This window comes from Dipteris shenzhenensis, chromosome 21, assembly GCF_047967505.1.
Source record: "Dipteris shenzhenensis isolate YYH24624 ecotype China chromosome 21, Dip_SZ_1.0, whole genome shotgun sequence".
Lineage (NCBI taxonomy): Eukaryota > Viridiplantae > Streptophyta > Polypodiopsida > Gleicheniales > Dipteridaceae > Dipteris > Dipteris shenzhenensis.
The window spans coordinates 38,889,982-38,909,428 of NC_141616.1; the positions used below are offsets into that span (position 1 = coordinate 38,889,982).

General features: G+C 45.0%; 1 protein-coding gene across 2 annotated transcripts in view; it reads left to right on the forward strand.

Annotated features, from left to right (window-relative positions):
* LOC147888833 (Methylthiotransferase) overlaps positions 1-19,154 on the forward strand; it is a 28,693-nt gene extending 9,539 nt beyond the window's left edge. The window contains exons 3-11 of one of the 2 annotated variants that reach the window (XM_087392458.1): positions 7,629-7,720; positions 7,875-8,124; positions 8,751-8,870; positions 8,977-9,052; positions 12,572-12,780; positions 13,170-13,278; positions 17,925-18,017; positions 18,124-18,284; positions 18,370-19,154. In XM_087392458.1, coding sequence (XP_087248584.1) covers positions 7,629-7,720; positions 7,875-8,124; positions 8,751-8,870; positions 8,977-9,052; positions 12,572-12,780; positions 13,170-13,278; positions 17,925-18,017; positions 18,124-18,284; positions 18,370-19,032 — 1,773 coding nt within the window. In that variant the 3' untranslated portion in view covers positions 19,033-19,154. Of the gene's footprint in view, positions 1-7,628; positions 7,721-7,869; positions 8,125-8,750; positions 8,871-8,976; positions 9,053-12,571; positions 12,781-13,169; positions 13,279-17,924; positions 18,018-18,123; positions 18,285-18,369 lie in introns of those variants that run through there. The other variant, XM_087392459.1, reaches the window with a different exon arrangement.
* The last annotated feature ends 293 nt before the right edge of the window (positions 19,155-19,447 follow it).

Below are 19,447 nucleotides of genomic sequence, written 5' to 3' on the forward strand. Positions count from 1 at the left end.
ACTGCTGCTCTCATGAGGGGTCCATGCCGCCACATCTAGTTGAAGCTGTCTACCAGTGTGGGTGGTGTAGGAGAAGAAGGGCACCTCCACCAATTGCTTTGAGTGCCCTACCTTGGATGGCCAGAAACTCTCCTAACTTCATCTGGAGTATATTTAGGGTAGTCTGAGGTTCAGACATCTAAGACACCCTATGCCTATACAAGTGTAAGCCTTAGCTCATTTGGGGCATCTTGAGAATACCAGCTAGGAAGAAACCTGCCTGAACCATAGTTTGGGGCATCCTGAGAATACCAGCTAGGAAGAAACCTGCTCGGGCCTATGGTTCCTTAACGAAAACTGTGCAGGTGGGGCTGTGTGATATGGGGCGCGTAGTCTTACTTCGGAGATCATTAGTTAGGGGTTTGCCTAACCTCTAGCTTGAGGGTAAACCTTAGGAGGATACCATGTGCGTCCACGTCTCTATGTACTAACATCTGCTGGTGTTTGCAGGGTAGCTCGTCTATAGAGGACAGTGATTTCTAGGTTAGGTGTGGGTAGGGGACTGCATAGAAGCCCTAGGTTAGCTATGGCTAATTTGTAAGGGGTTTTTCATTTGGTATCAAAGCCTGCTCTATCTGCTTGCTTAGATTTACTTGGTCTCTTGGAGATGAGGAGAGAGGGCACAACTAGAGAGCACACCACAAATGACTAACTGTACACTAGATTTAGTTGAAAAAATAGAATGTACACAAACCCATTTAGGGTTAGGGTTAAGGGATCTAACCCTTTCCTTTATAGCACTCTATAAGGTTAGTGCTATGCACATATGATCACATGATGGTGCTGTGCACACATGATCACATGATGTTGAGCGTGAACTCTCAACAATCAGTAAGAATGTGCACACACATGTGCAACAACTTTGCGGAGGACAGACTAAACTTTGCCACTCACAATTTCCTAGAGACCATACTCACAGAGATGCATCTCCACATGCCACTTCCAGACCAAAAGTCGATGCCATCAAAGGGGTTCACTCCTTGTGTTGGGGATTTCCAATATTAGAATATAGTTCTTTTGTGTTAAAGTTTATGAAAACAATCTGTATTTACTGACCCCTTTTGTGAATAAAGGGGTCATATTGCTTAAGAAAAGAAATGGATATCATCACTTCTGACTAAATAAGTTTTCTAACTCTTGAAGTTCATGAAATGAGGCCATGATTATGAAACCCTTTTGTAAATGAAGGGTCCATATTGCTAGTTGGTGGACATTGGCAAGGTTGATAACGGCTATATCTACACTAGTGAGGATGAGAAGGTTTCTCAAAGGATTCAATGCATCAAGTTAAATCAATATTCAAAATAGGAAAATTTTGACTTACTACACCCATGTATTCACCCCAATGTGCTATCCTTACATTCCACCAGCTTAGCCAGCTATCCAAATATGGAATTTTAGTGTTCTTGACCTTTCCAGTCTTCCACCATTTTAGATCTCCATGTATATTTGTTGGGCTTCCTCTCTTGTCCTTGCTGTTCTCCAAGATTCACATAAGTACATGATGTTACACGTTACTTATAAGTTGTTACATGTTGTTAGGGGGTTGTTCATGAATTAGAGGGATGTTATGCATTGTATCCTTTTTTCCATGAAGATTTTGAACCACAAGAATAATGTTTTTGGAGTCTTTTTCAATTCTCCTTGTGTAAATTTTTGGTTTGTTTCTCTACTTGTTGATAAACCCGGAGGGACGCATGCTATGTCAGCGGACTCATATTGGCTGGGCACAAGATCAGCTAGACCCTTCGGGGCTTGGACGCTGCTCCCCAGGTAGGCAGAGGCCAGAACACAAGCCCTCTCTCACCTGAGGGGGGTAGGTACACGGATGGAGGAGATTGAGGCAGCGATCCTTGATTCCTTGTGGAGGACTTACGGAGTCGTTGGACCTCGCACTGCTGGTCAGGACAGTTTACATGGACAGGGTACCTCGCAGAATATACTTATTTCGGAAGTCTCTTGGATCTTGTCATTGCTGATTCTACAGGGTGGGACTAGGAGGCTTATTGTAGGCAGAGACAGAACTGGATGATGAGGCAAAGACGGCATTGGAGGGTTTGGAGGGGTAGAGGGTCAGGATAGTGGGCCACTTGGGCAGGACGTGGTACATAGACCCCACCATAGTCTTATCCACCCGGGAAGGAGCAATGTGGCACTTGTGGCTGTGGGAGGGCAGATCTCTGTGCGACATCCAATGGGACTCAGGAGAGTGGTTTTAGCCAGCCCGAATAGGGCAATCAGATCGGGTAGAGGAGGTCTCATTCTTTTCTTATAAGAGTCGCATTGGGCGCCTATAGCTCGAGGCAACAGTGTGGACCCCCCCTCGAGGGAACGACATTGGATTGAGCAGGATGTCCCGAGGGAGCTTCTAGCCTCGTCTCTGGACTTGTTTGCGGCCACACGAGATCTCCTATTTTTTCTGGTTGTTGGCTCATGGGGGTCTTCCCATCGGCCCCTGGCTGGAGCAGATGCGGGTAGACGCATATATATCTACTACGCGGAAGGAGTTCTAGAGACGACCTGGTCGCACATAGGATCTGGTTGGCATGCCTTGTGATCGTGTCTAGTACACAATGGATGCTGAGAGATTTTACTTGGGGTATGGTAGCTTGGCTCACAGAGGGAGGATTCTCTCAGGTAGAGATCTACGTTGCATTTCTACCTCCTGGTCACGCCCATTGCCCTTATTAGAGGATAGTGTTTGGGAGACATTGTCTAGCATTACTTCTTGGAACATTTGGGTCGCTTGGTGCAGTTGGGTGATGGGAGGCCAGCTGGTCTCCCCGGCAGCTATCCTAGTTGCCGTTTGGTAGGACATCATTTTCACTCTGCGTGCCACGTGGGAGCGCGGTACTTCACGTTCGAGAGCGATTGCCGAAAGCGGGAGCGTTTCTGCAAGGCTTGGCATGCAGGAATCGTTTACACGTTTCTGCGAGGGGTATTTGCTGGATGTATAGATCACCACCATGGTTGCTAGCTCCTGTTTCGGAATCTTTCTAGGTAGTGAGCTGGGAGATCCGGAAACAGGCTGGCTTTCCTATAGCTGGCAACCTTTTTCTTTTCTGTACTTACCATCTGCAGCTCCTTTCAGAAGCCGTTTGTACAGTGTTTTCCAGCGTTAATAGAAGTTTCTCTTCTCGGGGGGGAGGGGGGGGGTAATAAAAGAAGGGGGGGCTGAAGCTTGAGAGAAGGGGGAGAGAGTGGAGAGAAGAGGGTTGAGAGAGTAGAGGGGAGTGCAGAGAAGGGGGCTGAGAGGAGAGAAGGGAGTGGAGACAAGGGCTGAGAGGAGAGGGGCCTTAGAAGGGGGCTGGAGTAGCGTAGGAGCTGCACTAGAGTTAGGGTGGAGCTATGGAGTAGCTGGAGGAAAAACTCTCTGTAAAACAGCAAAAAACAGAGACGTTACCAGGTTGCCTGCAACCCTAAACCCGGAACTCTGGATTTGTTCCAGAATGTGTTTCCGGAATGCCGGAACGGCGTTCCCTGGTAACACACTGCTTGGTTCCGGCTGCATTCCAGGCCTTCCCTATGTCTCTTTTGGCCAGAATGGCGTTGCAGACGTTCCGGATGTCGGAATGCCGTTCCATGGTAACTATGGACCATATGACACGTGTCAGGCCCTGATTACCTCGATTTTCCAACTTCTTAGATTCACATAATTTTTACATCATTGTGACTAGGCTGATCAAGAGTTCATAAGCCCTCAACAATTTTTGAGAAATTCTAAGATTGAGCTAGAATTGTTCAGGTTTTTTTGGACCCGCCAGTTTCCTTGATGTGCTGCAATTTGGACATTTACAGCTCCAAATGTGAATTTGACTATATACAGGGAGTCACCCTCTGTTCTAGGTTTGGTGTCCAATAAAGCTCATTTGCCCTCTAATTTGTCTCGAAATTGGGTTTCAGGAGGCGCATTCTGCTGTCAGTTGTACCCTGAATTTGGGTCTTTTCAGTTCTATATGCTACTTTGCTCTATTCTACTCTGTTCATACCTAAATTGAAGCATTTGATGAGGATTGAGCCCTTAAATGTATGAATTAGAGCCACTGTGCACTGTGCATCTGCCACGTGGACAACGAATCTGCTGTCCTGGCAGTTGGCATGTTCTGTTCAGACTGTGTTTTCCAAACAGTGATTCAGCCAGTGTTTCTAAATCCCAAACAGTCATCTACACAGTGTTCTAAACGGTGATCTAAACAATGTTTTTACACAGTGTGCAAGCAGTGCTTCTAAATAGCCTGTAGACAGTGCTTGTATAGTGTTTTGGGAGTGAACTCACAGTCCAGACAGTGTTGCTAAATCTCCAACAGAGTTCAGACAGAGTAAAAACAGTGCTCTCAAATCTAGATTGATTTGGATCACAAACATGCCTGCAAGCAGGCCTGGAGGTCACTCTAGGAAGGGAGATCTTCTGAGTCTATTCTGAGGATGATACTGTGATTGACACTACAAGGGTGGAAGGAACAGCTCCATTGAAGGAGTCTAAGAAGGCAGCCTTGATCATTAGGATGTCCCTGACAGTAGCAAATAGGGGGTTACAGATGGCACCTCATATTTGCAAGCATCTCAAGGCCCGGAGCATAATAATAATGGATATCTAGACCCTATAATGTGGGTGCTCAAGCAGTTGACGACCATGGAGATTAAGGCCAATGGATTAAGAATGCAGAACTCCTTTGCCACTATGAACAAAAGGCTTGATCAACTCAGAAGAAACCAGGTCCATGAAGGGAAAAAGTGCATGGAACAGGCCAGAGATGATGACTTGGATTTTGCTGAATCACCTGTAGACCCTACCGGTTTTATGTCCTCTACAAGGAAAGCCTACCATTCTAATGGTGTGACAGCTCATAGGAGCATGGAAACACCAGGAGGCAATGTTCCCAAGGGTACCAGTCCCGAAGTGGATGGCCTATGTCAAAGGTTCAATGAGTACAAGACTCTCCCAGCAGATCTTAGGGCAATTATGCTCTTCCACCAATATATCCAAACTGTTAAATCTAATGAACCCAAGGGACCACTCATCAGGACAAGGATGCTAAGGATAAAATTGTTTTGTCCAAGTTCAAGGGTGAATCTTGTACCCTTAATGAGCTGAAAGATTGGCTAAGTAAGATGGAGGATTATTTTATGTTATACCGTAAGAGTGATCAAAGCCAAGTCAGGTTTGCTGTTTTGCATTTTAGGAAGGAGCAGGAAAATGTGACTTAAAACAGATCGTTAGCCGAAAGATGAGGGATACCCAGGACTATAAAGTGAATCTTTGAAGAATTTAGTTGTGGAAGATGCAGAAGGTTTTCCAGAAGACAGTCACAGGAAAGACAAGGATTTTGTTACTACTTCTAAGTTAAATAATCAGCAGCTCTCACCCAATCCTTTTTAGATGCTCTAAATGCTGATGCTGTGCCAATCACTGCAACATCATTGCAGACTGTGAATGGCGCCGTATCCAATGATGCAGATATGGAAGCATATGTGATGCTCATGTTACTGCAGGAGATGTGTATGCAGCATTAGGGAACCCTTCAGTGTTCCAGTTGAGATGTGGTTCGTCTTTCAGTCTTCAAGTGCGGAGCTCTCAGAATTGCCTGGTTCTTCACCATCATCTATAGTTGGTGTTGGGGCAGGGTTGATACTGAAGCCCCCATGTAAAACAGGAATGAAACTCTTATCTGGTCATATGGTATATGTAACAATGAATGCAATGAGTTTTTCCTGCTGCAGCTGTCAATAGTCCCAACTAATGCATGCTGAACTGCAGCAGCAGTGATGGTAGAGCAGTAGGTGAAGTTTCAGCAGCTCCACACAGCTGGATTATGGCCATATCTGTCCAAACATCCACTTGCCTGCATTTTTTTGTTTCTGTAACAGCAGGTGTCTTGACAATAAAGGTACATGAACAGTTGCATCGATAGTATCAATGCTTTAAATGGCTTTGTAAATAAGTAGTAATTTAGTAGGGAGGTGTAATTTGCTACATGGCATCCAAGGGTGGCTATCCCATAAGTCCTGTAGTAAATTTTGCCCAGGCCTATACCTATCAGAGGGGGCCCTGCTGTACTATGTACTCATTCTGGGAATACAATCTAGTAAGCATTCATTTCCAGCTGAGCCTGCTTGCTTTAAGCTGAACTGAACTAGGATCTCTACCCCTAGACTTTGGAACTTGCATCCTTGTATGCAGCCCCTCACAAGCCAAGGATTTCTGCAAGGATTCCAGGTACCTTTTGATGATTATGCACATGGATTCTAATGATTCTATCCATCTACTTCTAGGTGCTATCATTTCTGCTGTCTGAGCTAGTGATTAGGTAGATCTACCCAGGCTATAGCCCGGCTTAGCTACATTCTGGAAGGAGGGGCCTACATCTATGGATATCTGCGGCTGAGAACAGGTGCTCTTGGAGCATGAGAATACCCACTGATTCCCCCACAAAGGCTCTCTACAACTATTTCTGTGAAATTAGGTGTTGCAGTTGCTAACGTTCCTAGTCATGGAAACCGTGCGCATTCCAACTCACTGGCGCCCAACTCATGGAGACGATGGGGGGGTGCGAACCAAGCCTTCCGGCGGTGGCTGGAAGCTTGGGTGGCCACTTCTGAGTGAGCGGACTTTGCTGTGGGGCTTAGATGGGCAGTATCCAGATTTGTGTGGCACCACGTAAGGGGCTAGGTCCACCTTCAGGGTCCAAGACGTCAGGAAAGAGGTTGCGACTCTTAGCCTATCTGCACGCTGGTTCATGAGCCCATGCTCCTCTCTAAACGGATCACTGCACCCGCAACGGTAACCACGTTTGTCACCGAGGAAAGTAATCAAAGAGGTTGCACTGTGACCATGTGCTAGCCACAGTTCCTGACCTGTCCGTCCCAGCAACTCCATCATCTCCATCATCTAGACCTTCAACATGAGGTCAGAGAGAACTGGAGTCCACTGCTTTTTTCCTACGGATGCAAATTTGAAAACCTAGAACAGGCTGTTGGTGCCACCCTTGAGGGGCTGGATATAATTTCGTTTTTTTGTTAAGATCTCACTAAAATTTCTTTGCTGATAACTTGGGTTGTTTTTCCTTATGGTACCTTGTGCCACCTCTTTCCATGATTTATTTTGCTGGACTTGCAAGTTGTGCTACTTGTTTTGTCAGGTTGAGCTCTTGGTTAGCTAGCTTTTTGACGAAGGAGTCATACCTGTTTGTCAGCTGTGTTTCATTGTGTTGTGTTGCTAAAAAAATCCTCTTGGATCTTCTTGGGAAATTTTTTGGGGCAAATAAGTAGACATATATCTCTTTGTTTCAAGCTTATATGGCCGAATGAAGAATTTGCTTTACGTGCTCTTTACGAAAAGTTTATGTCAAGGGTTGAAAGCTGCATAAATATTTACATTTCCTTGACTTGCATCAGTATATTCAGGAGTATATACATGAGTGTGTCACCTTTGTGGGTTGGGATTTTGTTTGATATTTTATTGTGCAAGTTCTCAGCAGCACTTTGTCCTCTTTTGCTCTATTTAAGGCATTTCAAGACATGATTTCAGTAATGAGAACCGGCAAAGAAACGTTCTAAGTTAGAGTGTACCTCTTACCTGCTTGACACAGAGTGACAGCGAATACATGGCAGGACAACTCTCTGCATATGGTTACAATATTGCTGACAATCCAGATGAGGCAGATTTGTGGTTAATCAACACGTGAGAACCTAACCTCATCTATGGAAGTATTAAGAGGTTTTGTTTACACCAGTCTGTCAAAAATGGTTGCTGATTGATTTTTAATCCTTCTTCCTCAATACAATCAATTTGTCATATTCATTTGTGTGGTTTCTTTCTAATATGTTTAGGACAGATGTACGGTAAAATCTCCAAGCCAATCAGCCATGGAAACTCTTATTCGGAGAGGCAAGCATGAGCGGAAGCCTCTAGTTGTAGCTGGTTGTGTGCCTCAGGGCAGTAAGGGCCTGAAAGACTTGGATGGAGTCAGCATTGTAGGTGTGCAGCAGATCGATCGTGTGGTGGAGGTTGTGGAGGAAACACTAAGAGGGCATGAAGTGAGGCTTCTGCGTAGAAGTTCTCTTCCTGCTCTTGATTTGCCAAAGGTAAGAGATATGATTGACATACTTCTTTCTCTTTTGCTGTTTGGGAGGAAGGCTGGGGAAAACCTCAGGGACCTTATTCTAAAATGATTCTCTCAAGATATATGGCGAATATAATGTGCAGATAGTGAGGTCAGACATTGAAGAGCCTTAGTATGTGCTTTGGAAGAAACTCAGTGTGGGTTACAGCCTGTGAACAGCAAAGTTCGCTAAACTCCTATGCTTTCTAATTTGCTATTTAGTATTTAATTCACTAATTGGTTGGCTTTTCATCTATTAATAGTTTGAAGTTTTCACTCTCTGGTCGTCGAATTAACACTCTACATTGATAAGGTTCCGGTTTTAACCATGCTTTATGTTGACATAGTCAAGCGAGGCATCGCTAGTAAGATATTCTGAGATTCATGGTCTTTGTACATTTTGGCTTATCAAAATGGCCATTATTTTTCCAACACGTGCTGTGCACTGCAGCTGAGTGTTTTTCAGCATGTAATTCTGAGAATTATCATCCAATATATTGCTGTTTTGCAGAAAGAAGTTGTGTTAGTTTCTTTGAAGAAATGCCAGAACTCTCTGTATACATATCATGTGATCAACAATTTATTCTTGTTACTGGAACTATGTGGCAGGTTAGAAAGAATAAATTTGTGGAGATACTGCCGATAAATGTTGGTTGTTTAGGGGCTTGCACATATTGTAAAACTAAACATGCACGAGGCCACTTGGGAAGCTATCCAGTGTTGACTTTGGTAAGATGTGTTTTCATTTGTTGTGTTATTGCTTGCTAAAAAGTGGAGTCTGTACTCCCTTGTTTTCCCAGTTGACACTTTCTAATGACATGATTTTTACAAGCAGGTTGAAAGGATGAAATCTGTGGTTGCTGATGAGGTTAAAGAAATATGGCTTAGTAGTGAAGATACGGGAGCTTATGGTTTGCAATTAACTGAAACTTTGTATCACCTGATATGCGAGTCTTAAACTTTGTATCACCTGATATGCGAGTTGAGTGTCCATGCAAGTTTATGTTGATTTTGTTTCAAGGATGTCTGGTCTGAACATGCTTTACTATGGATGAGAGGTTGTTCTTTATGAATGAGAAATAGATAGAAAGCATCTCTCTCTCTCTCTCTCTCTCTCTCTCTGTGTCCCCCCTCCATCGCCTCCACTCTTCTTCTCTACATTCTATTCCGGCTCCCCTCTCTCTCTTTCTTGTTCTTTACAAGTGCTATAGGCTTCCTCTTTCGTTCTGTATAACGATGGGCTCTCGGATCATGGGCCTATTTGGTTTTCCGTGGATGTAAATCTTTGCCTCAACTCTGTGATACTCTCAAATTTCCTTAATTTGCAAGGCCAACTACTATTAAAACCCTGCTCTCAGGCCAAGATAATGATTGGTCAAGAGCTCAAGACAAGATCTGCAAGATAGAGCAGTGGTGGAGAAATTTTTGGCCTCACCTCACATGGAAGCACATGGAATGGTTCTAGGCCAATTTCTTCCTCAAGGATAGCCACATACAAGAGGTGACAATTTTTAGACCGGGTGGCATTGTCCTTCAACTTGCCCCTGGAGAGACAATTCAAAACTAGTGCACCATAGCCCAGCTCACTTAGCCTTCATTCTGGCTAGTACCATGATTTGATAGTAGAGGACAACTTCACTGGGCAGAAAGCGCTCCCATCTGGTTTTGCAGTCCATCAATTGCATCCACAACCAATCTCCTGTCCTTTGCTTCGTTCTATTTTATTCATTTGGGCACTATTGTGGAGACCCCTACTTTCATACTTATGGAGAAAGGGGCAGGTCATGAAGCTCCAATCCTAGCACCAAGACAGAGAATGGTGGCCGAAACAGAAATGCAAGTCCCTCCCTTGATGCTGATTGCAGCAGGCCAAAAAGTACGCCTAAAAGGGTTCTCTTGAGACCCAAGATGCAAATGATTGGGAATCAGCTGTCTTTGGCGGCAATGAGGAACACTACCAAGACATGAATGTTGGAGCTAACAATCTTCATCAGCGTGAGGAAGAAGCTTGGAACTGTTTCCTAGATCTAGTGATGGAAGCATCTGCCCTTTCTGAACTTCTCTTGGCATAAATGATGAGCAAAAAGTTCATGGGAGAAAGATAATGCCATGATATCTTATGCCAGTGGAAGTCAATGGAACTCAGAAAAGCCTTTATAATCATCCAAAGCAGTAAAAGCATTGATCTGCAGGAGCTGAAAGGGAGTTGGAGCCCACAAAATCCCGGCTTGTATTGGGGCAGCCAAAGAAGTGAATGAGCTCTCCAGCAAAACCATATCATGCACATATAGTAACAAATAGAGGTTCTGAGGTGCATAGATGTGGGCCCTGGATGCCCTGTTTGATAATAGTTATTAGAGAATGGCATTCGCCCATCTAGAATGGGGGAATGTGAGACATGCCATTTAGAGTCAGGAGTCTGGTGTTGCCACAGAACTGTCTAAGGTGCCTTCCATGGTGATCATGGTTGTGTGCTGCATCCTTTGAAATGCGGTCCCAACCTCTATCAAATGTGTCATCCTACCTCACCCAAGGCCATGAGGTGTCTGAATCAACATTCAATTGATACATTTGAGTGGGACCATTCATTTCCCCCAGGATCATGATGTTGCCTTGCGAGGATCGCACCTCGACTCCATCCAGTTAAATCCTATACTTGTTAGTTGCTGCCTCAACACCCTCTCCCAATGCAAGGACACACCAACGAGGGGGCCTTAACTGACCCATCGTTGGTTCTTAATCGCACAATTTGAAAGGTACCAAGATATGGATAGCCGACAACTGAACCTAAAGGCAACGGAATTAGCCAAGGTTAAGGCTGCTTGCTAGGAAGGATGGAAAATGGGCAGTACATCGTGAGGGCGTGGCCCTCATCAAGGAGTTCAAGTCCGAACCAATAGACCCTCAGTCTTGAACTGATGTATGGCTGTTTATCGTCTTCATTTTCAAACTACAATATAGTCTTTTATAATAATTCGGAGTCCTTTTATGCAGTCCTTGGGAGTTGCCTTCTGCCCTCCCTGAACTAATGTATTAGCTGTGCTTTTTGCTGTCTAGTACATGGAATCATGATGGGGGGTTATAGCAACCTGTAATGTAGAGGGTTTGGGAGTGGAGCCGATTCAGTTTCGACCAGGTGTATCTGTGTGCATCCATGCTCTGTATGGAAACTGCGGGACCAAGGGCACGACGGACTAGACATGCAATTCCCCCCTGTCCGTGCTTGCTTGATGCCTTCTTAGGCCCCCACAAGGAGTGCATGTTAAAATCTTTGTTGTGGGGCAGCCCATATTACCAAAAAAATTATATCTGCTTCCTCTGGGCCTAGGCCTGCCCCTTTCCACGAGGGGTAGCACTGCATGCCTAGGCCACCTTATCCTTGTTACATTGGCATGTAGAATTTTCCTTCTGTGAGTGAGGTATTTTGTCCTCTCTATCTCCTGCTGTGCAGACGTAGAAAGGCGGACCTCACAGAAATATAGCGCTTCTATGTAGGATATTGTGCTGTACTTGGGGTTACAAAAGTGCAGACAATGGATCTAGCCTGACCATTGTCTTGCACCTTTCCAAGTCTGCAGGCTTCCATGAGGACAAAATCCTGCATCATGTACTTGCTGCATCAAGAGAAGAAAGCAGGGGGAAAGGGGAGGCAGCATGCTGGTTGCAAATAGCCAGTTCGTTTGTGCCTTGTTTCTTTTTTTGGGCTGGGAGGGGGGACGGATGCAAACAGGCAGTGGAGGGTTAGGAGTGAGGCGGCGGGGGGGAGCTGCAGCTGCAGCTCAACAAGGAGGAAAGATGCTGAAAGAGGGGCGAGGAGGGCAGCCTGAGGTGGACGGAGGAGGTGAGGCAGCGCAGAGGGCGTAAAGGGCTGAGAAGAGGGGCAGTGACGGAGAGAGGTTGAGATAAGCGGTCACTGGTTGTAGAAACCCTTGGTTATTATCCTACTGCAAAAGCAATAACTTCTCCCTTCAAGCCTTGTGTATGCTTTCCATGTATATTTACACTATGATACAATGTCTGTTCGTGAGAGTTTTGTTTGTGAACGTGGTCTTAGTACATTGAAGTAGCCCCAGCATCAGATAGCCATAAAAACATTACAAGAAATAACATTGATACTTTATTCTCCCTCAACCACTCCACGCCCTTATTTTTTGCCAATTATTCGATTTTCCTTTTGAAAATTTGGGGTTCTTGTTATGACCTGGTCTATTCTACTCGAAATTTTTGTCCAAGTTGCTAGCAGAAGTACAGCATGCATTGATGTAGTTTCTTGTTTTTTTAACTCACTCATTATTGCATTTGTAAGTGTGGATGCTCATTTTTACAAAGACATGTAGACTATCAATAGTAGTCCTGCTTAACTTATCAATTGCTGAAACCTGGAATCAAGATCAGAAGTTGCTTTGCTCTGATGGTTTTTACTCTTGCAGGCCATGATATTCAAACCAATCTTCCAACTCTTTTGCGTGCTCTTGTGGCCGAGCTTCCCAAAGACAGAACTGTTATGCTTCGAATTGGCATGACTAATCCACCTTACATCTTAGAGCATCTTGAGGAAATTGCGGAAATACTTTGCCACCCATGTGTTTACTCCTTTCTTCATGTCCCTGTACAGTCTGGAAGCGACACTGTCCTACATGTAAGCCATCTATGTTTTCATAAATCTATGCAACAATTTATGCGACACTGTCCTACTTTAAAGCCATCTATGTTTTCATAAATTTGAAAATTTTAGTCTGCATATCTGCATTTCTTCATCAACGCTTTCTTCTTGCACATGTGGAAATTGGTGCATAATTGGTTTGCATTCAATTTAGGTCTTCATAAGTTATGTGTCATACCAAACACGCCTGTATTGCTGTGACAAATAATCACATTTCTACAGGGTATTAAAGCAGGAACATATACTCAGAAGGAAATAGTAAGCTGCTTTGTCATTGTTAATAATCTGCATAAGTTTGCTATGCAGAACTTTAAACCATTGAGTTGTAATTTTGATTTCAGCATTTTCTGTTGACTGCTTTCTAGGCTATGAAACGGGAATACACTGTCGGGGAATTCAGAAAGGTAGTCGATACTCTTTTGAAGCTGGTTCCAGGAATGCAGATAGCCACTGATGTGATCTGTGGTTTTCCAGGTTTTTTCCTGCCTCCAGTAAACAATGATTTCTTTTTTGTTAGTTCTGCTGGTTCTTTTGGGCTTCCTAATTTTATAGGCTGCCTTGTCTTATCCCATCTAAAGCTTTTAACGTGCACGCAACAGGATGCTCAAGGATTGGCATTTAAGCAGGCATGTTGATGGGAGGAGTTAGCAAGGGAGCTCCATCATTGACCTTGTGTTAGTCTAGAATGGAAACCACCAGCAGTTGAAATCCAAGTGTCCTTCGCTACGTCAAGCTCTTGGGCATAGTTCGGTTTATCATGCAAGCATCCTCCCAACAGTTTTAGGAGCTATGCTTGTTGTTGTCTCCTACTACATTTCGTACCCCTTCTAGAGGATCGTTTAGCTTTGATTACTCGCTCACTTCACGAGGCTGCACTTTCAGGCATTCCTATACACTACTTGTTCTACTCGCCCACCACACTGGGGGGCCGTTCCATGCACTAGTTGGTATGATGATGAGTGTAAGGCTTTGGGCTGTCAACTCAGATTCGAGACCAACCATAATCTTCTGACTGAACAGAAGATGATGTGTGAGTATCGCGGATTGGTTCACAGGAAGAAACGGGCTTTTATCTGCCAGAATGAGGAGCAACTGAACTCCTTGTTTAGTAACAACTCCAAGGACTTCTAGAGGAAATTCCTTGAGCGACAGTCCCCCTCACCTCTCACAGATACCTAGATTAGGCACACTTATGAACGCACCTTATATGACATCCCAGCCCACCTTTGACCTTTCACACACACCCCGTTCGACGTCGTGCACCCTCCTCACTAAGGGTGGCGTTAAAGACGCCATGATGAAGCTTCATAATGGTCGAGCGAAAGATTATGAGGGCTTGTGTATTGAATTCATCGCATATGGGATTGACATCTTAGCCCCGATCCTAGCGAAACTGTTTAATGAAGCTGTTTGTCTTGGCTTTCCACGCACTCGGACCCTTAACACTATTTCACCTATTCACAAGACAGAGGATCCCATGGACCCGTGGAACTATAGGACCATCATGAGTGGACATGTCATGTCCAAGATCTATGCATCGGTACTTGATACCGAAGCTAGCCGCTTCGCAGAGATGTAGGGACTCAGAGCAGAGGGGCGGGCAGCGTTGTGACATGACCATGGGACCATGGATCACATACACTCAAATGTATCATCGAGATGGCTAGGGCACGGAAGCAGAAGGTTTATTGTTGCTTTGTGGATTTTTGCACAGCCTTTGATACTGTATCGAGGGCCCGCCTTATCAAACTGTTGCAGGATCTGGGTTATGACTAGGAGATCATTTGGGCTGTCATGGCACTTTACGAGAGAGTCTCGGGCAGAGTTAGGATAGGGGCTGGTTGGACAGAGGAGATCATGAGCACCGTTTGGGGTCAAACACGGGTGCCCTCTTTCGCCTACACTGTTTGGCCTCTATGTAGATGAGCTCGAGACCTTTATGCAGACTTTAGGTGGGGCTGGTTGCCTCTTGCTAGTGCTTTGATTCAGTTCTTATTGTATGCAGATGATGTGGTGCTTTTATCTTCTTCTGTTGAGGGCCTTTAGAGACATTTAGATGCATTACAGTCTTTTCATGAGTCTCATGATCTGAAGTCAACCTTGGCAAAACCAAGGGTATGATCTTCAATCCTCCCGAGCAGCCATGCACAGAGAGCATTTCACATTTGACAGATCACCGGTTGAGATTGTCTCGTCTTGCAGAATACCTAGGGTTTCTCTTTTCTGGCCTTATCTTTACGATGAGACCAGCTATGCAAGTCTCCTCAGTAGATGTTTACGTTTCTCTAGCAAGTTTGAAGAGGCATTGCTTCCACTTGCACTTTCAGGACTGTCCTCCTTTTTGACTCGTTGGTCCGACCAGCTGGGATGTATGGCAGCCCTAGTTAGGGGCCAGATCTTTCTGATGTAGAGTGGGCTCGGGTGGAGCATCTCTAGGTTCTCATATTGTCACGTATGATTTGCAGTAAGCCGTCGGTTCCTCATCGGATTATTCAGGCCAAGTTTGGATCATCCCCGTTACATGAGGCAACGTTCCAGATCATCACGTATATATATCACATCAGGGGGTATGGAGACTGCACCTTTTGGCGATGCAGATTGCATCACTGTCCTCCTCTGTGGCCTTTGCATCTGAGGTTGACCAGAGATGCTGGTATGCACATACATGCAGGTAGTTCGAGAGATTGGGGCTCCACATGGACAGACTGCCATCGTTTCTACCGATTAGGTATCAAGAGGTTAACCATGTTATACGCAAGGATCTCCTATAGCTACACACATTTCGGACCTGGTTGGAACTGCAGAGACTCCTGGTGAAGCTTAGCCTCTACAGAGACCATTGCCTATGTATTTCCGACGAGGGTTTTATTGATCCTCTTGGATTTACCCGGATTCACCTCCCCCATTCATTGAAGATCTCTGTCAGGCACTTTTGGGTTTCCTTGCATCGACTTCGCATTGAGAGTGAGCGAGCTGAAGGAGTACTTAGGGAGCGGCGCATATGCACTTTACGTGAGCTACAAGAGATTGAGTTAGAGGAGCATTTCATCTTCAGGTGTCCAATTTACTACGAGATCCGTGGTTGCTTCTATTGTCTCTTTAGAGACAGCTTCGGGCTGCTTGCCCGCTTCCTCGCCTTTCCAGACCAGAGATGCTTGGCTGCTTTCATCCATGAGGCAGTTAGACACCGAGATCACTTACTCAGATCATAGAGATGGGGACGGGATACATTGGAAGACTCCTCTCAGAGCATGATCATGGAGTTCTTCCAGCCAGGCCAGGCAGGTTATAACCAGCAAGACTAGGATCCAGTGACACGTTATACCTGACAGAGGATGGACATGCATATTACACTTGGAGACATCCCCTCCATGTTCAGGATAGGGGTACAACCGATTGGGGTTACTGTAGCCATGGTCAGACGTAGAGCTTCTGCCAGGAGACCACGCCGGGCAGCGCCCACGGATAGTCGACAACACTCTATTTCTGGCTTTATACCACTGCCTCGTCATGATGTGGAGTTGGATTCTGCTTGTACCCTGATGACATATGATGATTGCGGTGATGAGGAGGGTCATACTGATATGGACATTATGTTTTGGCTTTGTATTGGTGTTCTCATGGCTATGTAGCATGTAGTTTGTAGTATGGGGGTTGGTGCTCTGTTCGTAGCTTCACCCTTTCAGCTTGTTTTGTATCTAGCTCCAGTCTCATAGACCTCTCGGTCTTCCGAAGACTAAAGAACTTTTCTTTCTTTCTTTCTCTGTTCCATCTCGTCTTCTTACTTTTTGTTATTGTAGTTGTTTGTTGGGTAGCTTAGTTTAAATTTACCAAGAGATCTTTTGAGATCTAGAGCACAGCTTCACCCCCCCCCCCTCCCCCCCCCCCCCCGGTCCTCCCTCTTCCCCCAAGAAAAAACCTTCTATGTATGCTAAGAAAACAACCACACAAATCAGCAATCCTCAAGGTGTTGATCGTGGGATAAAGAGAAACATCTAGCTGTCAGAGAAACTAGCTTGTTTCAGGAAATCTATACTTCCAGTGAATACCATGCGTGGAATAAAATATTCCTGCAGACTAGGCAACAACCACACAAATCAGCAATCCTCAAGGTGCTGATCGTGGGATAAAGAGAAACATCTAGCTGTCAGAGAAACTAGCTTGTTTCAGGAAATCTATACTTCCAGTGAATACCATGCGTGGAATAAAATATTCCTGCAGACTAGGCCTTGCAAAACCGCTCCCACCTTTTGGCGGTCTCTCTAGAACCTGAAGTTCCACGCACTCACGTGGCGTGCAGGGTGTAGATGATATCCTGCCAGATGGCGACGAGGCTGGTTCTCAGGGGATCCTGATGGTCTCCCATCACAAATTTGCAGTGGGCAACCTAGATGTTCTAGGCAGTGATGCTGGACACTGTCTCCCATCACTCTGTTTTCGCGAAAACAAAGGTCGCGGGCGGACAGGAGGTGTTGCATCCTGTGCCTCTCTCTTGAATAGCTGCTGGCCTTGAATCCTGCAGGGGAAGGCATGACCCCCCGGGGTCAGCCACACAACTATCCTCCAAGTGAAGTCTCGCTGCATTCTCTGTGTGCTGGCCACAATGTGGATGGCACCCAACCAGATCCTCTGCACTGCTGGACTGCCCCTGAGACAATGCGGAAACATCTCCAAGACTCTATTGGCTCAATAGTGGCAACTACCATCTACCTGCATCTGCAACCACCGCAGGCTCTATGCGCTACCGTCCAGAAGAAAGAGGATGTCTTCCGTGGCCTGCGGCTGGTCCAAAGACGTGATGAAAAGTGGGAGATAACCTATTGAGGAACCTCCTACTCAACCCAATGTTGCTCTCTCAAGGGGATCTAGGCTGCGGCTTCAAGTTAAAGACGTTGGCCTATGCGAGTCGTGCACGAGAACTCTCTTTTTCCATTCTTTTTCTTGCTCTTTCTTTATTTTCAGTTCTCAGTGGGTAAGGCTGCATATTTTCTTGTCTTATGGAGGTATATGTGAACCTTTTTCTCAGCAATTATATGTAGCCTTGCCCTTATGGGGACAAATTGTCACATTGTTTTTACAATTCAACCCATCTACAAGACCATGACATAATTGTTTTGCAGGTGAAACTCAGGATGACTTCCAAGAAACAATCAGATTGATTGAGGATTACAAGTTCCCCCAAATACATATTTCACAATTTTATCCTAGACCTGGTATGCTGTGTGCATGCAATTGTATAAAAGTCTCAAGATGGTTTGAAACTGAAATATTGGCTGCTCGATAAGTGCTTATGAGTTTTATCTCTATTTTTAAAATTAGGAACACCTGCAGCACGCATGAAACGGGTGCCAACAGGGGAAGTGAAGAAGAGGAGCCGTCAGCTGACAACTCTCTTTGAGTCATTTTCTCCCTACAAGGATTTGGAGGGCAAGATTTTGAGAGTTTGGGTGACGGATGTGGCAGCAGATGGCATCCATTTGGTGTGTTTGGGTGCTTCTCTGCTTGTAGGATGTGAAAAATGAGTTTGTTTACTTAGTTTAACAAGTGAAGCGCTTTGTGCTGCAGGTGGGCCATACAAAGTCATATGTTCAGGTCCTACTGCCACCCTCTGAGTCTTTGTTAGGAAGCTCTATTGATGTCAAAGTGACTGCAGTTGGAAGGTGGTCAGTAGTGGGAGAGGTCGTTCAGTTCATTTCCAAGCCAATGATCACAAAGGGGTCCACAAGGGAGATTGCCTTGACGCCTGATTTGCGTACAGTGAATGCTTACCTTCCAGAAAAGATTAGACAGGGTGATGAAAGAAGACATTCTTTGGAAACTCCCACTGGAGATGCAGAGCAGCAACCTCATCCTAAACTTTGTAACACGTCCTCTTGTGCCCAAGAGGGCTGCTGTGAACAAAATGCTAAAAAAGGTGTGCACAATTCCTGTGGATGCACTTGCACAGGTGAGAGGATGCATTCTGGGCTACTGGAAAATGAAAGAATTGTTGCTGGTGGAATCAGAACTGCTGATAGTGTGATTAGAAGGGTCAGAAGATCTGTATTATCTTTCATACCAAACAGATTATCAGCTGGAACAGGACAAGAAACAACCCATGACAAGGGGCGCAGGAAGGTGGCTAGGGTCAGGGTTGAGCTGCATTTATTAGACTGGCTGCTTGTTGCTTGCCTTATTTTGAGCTTGAGCAGTTTCCTTATTTTGCTTTCTAGAATCTTTAGTTTGTAATGAAGGTCTTTCCATTTGTCCCTTTCTGTGATTGAGGTTTTAACAGATATTCCTAATCCTTTTTTATTAGCAGGATAAGGAAATTGGAGTAAAATTTTGGGGTATTTATAGTGTGTGCATCTTGTATACAATGATTGGGATTGCCTCCCCCAATAAAAAACACTTCAGTTTTTGAGTACTTCTTTGCAAGGGCCATTGTGTACTCTTAGGGCATATTTTGCTGGCCCTGTGGATTTTCCCATTTGTTGCGTTAACACCAAAATTTTGGATTGAGGGCTGAGAGCGAGCGATTTCGGAGTTCATATTATGCCTCACGAGATTTTATATGTCATAATCATCCTCGAAGTCAGAATATCAACCAGCCCCCAGTTTGGTTATGTGGTAACCAAGCTCATTCAATTACGTCATGCCAACC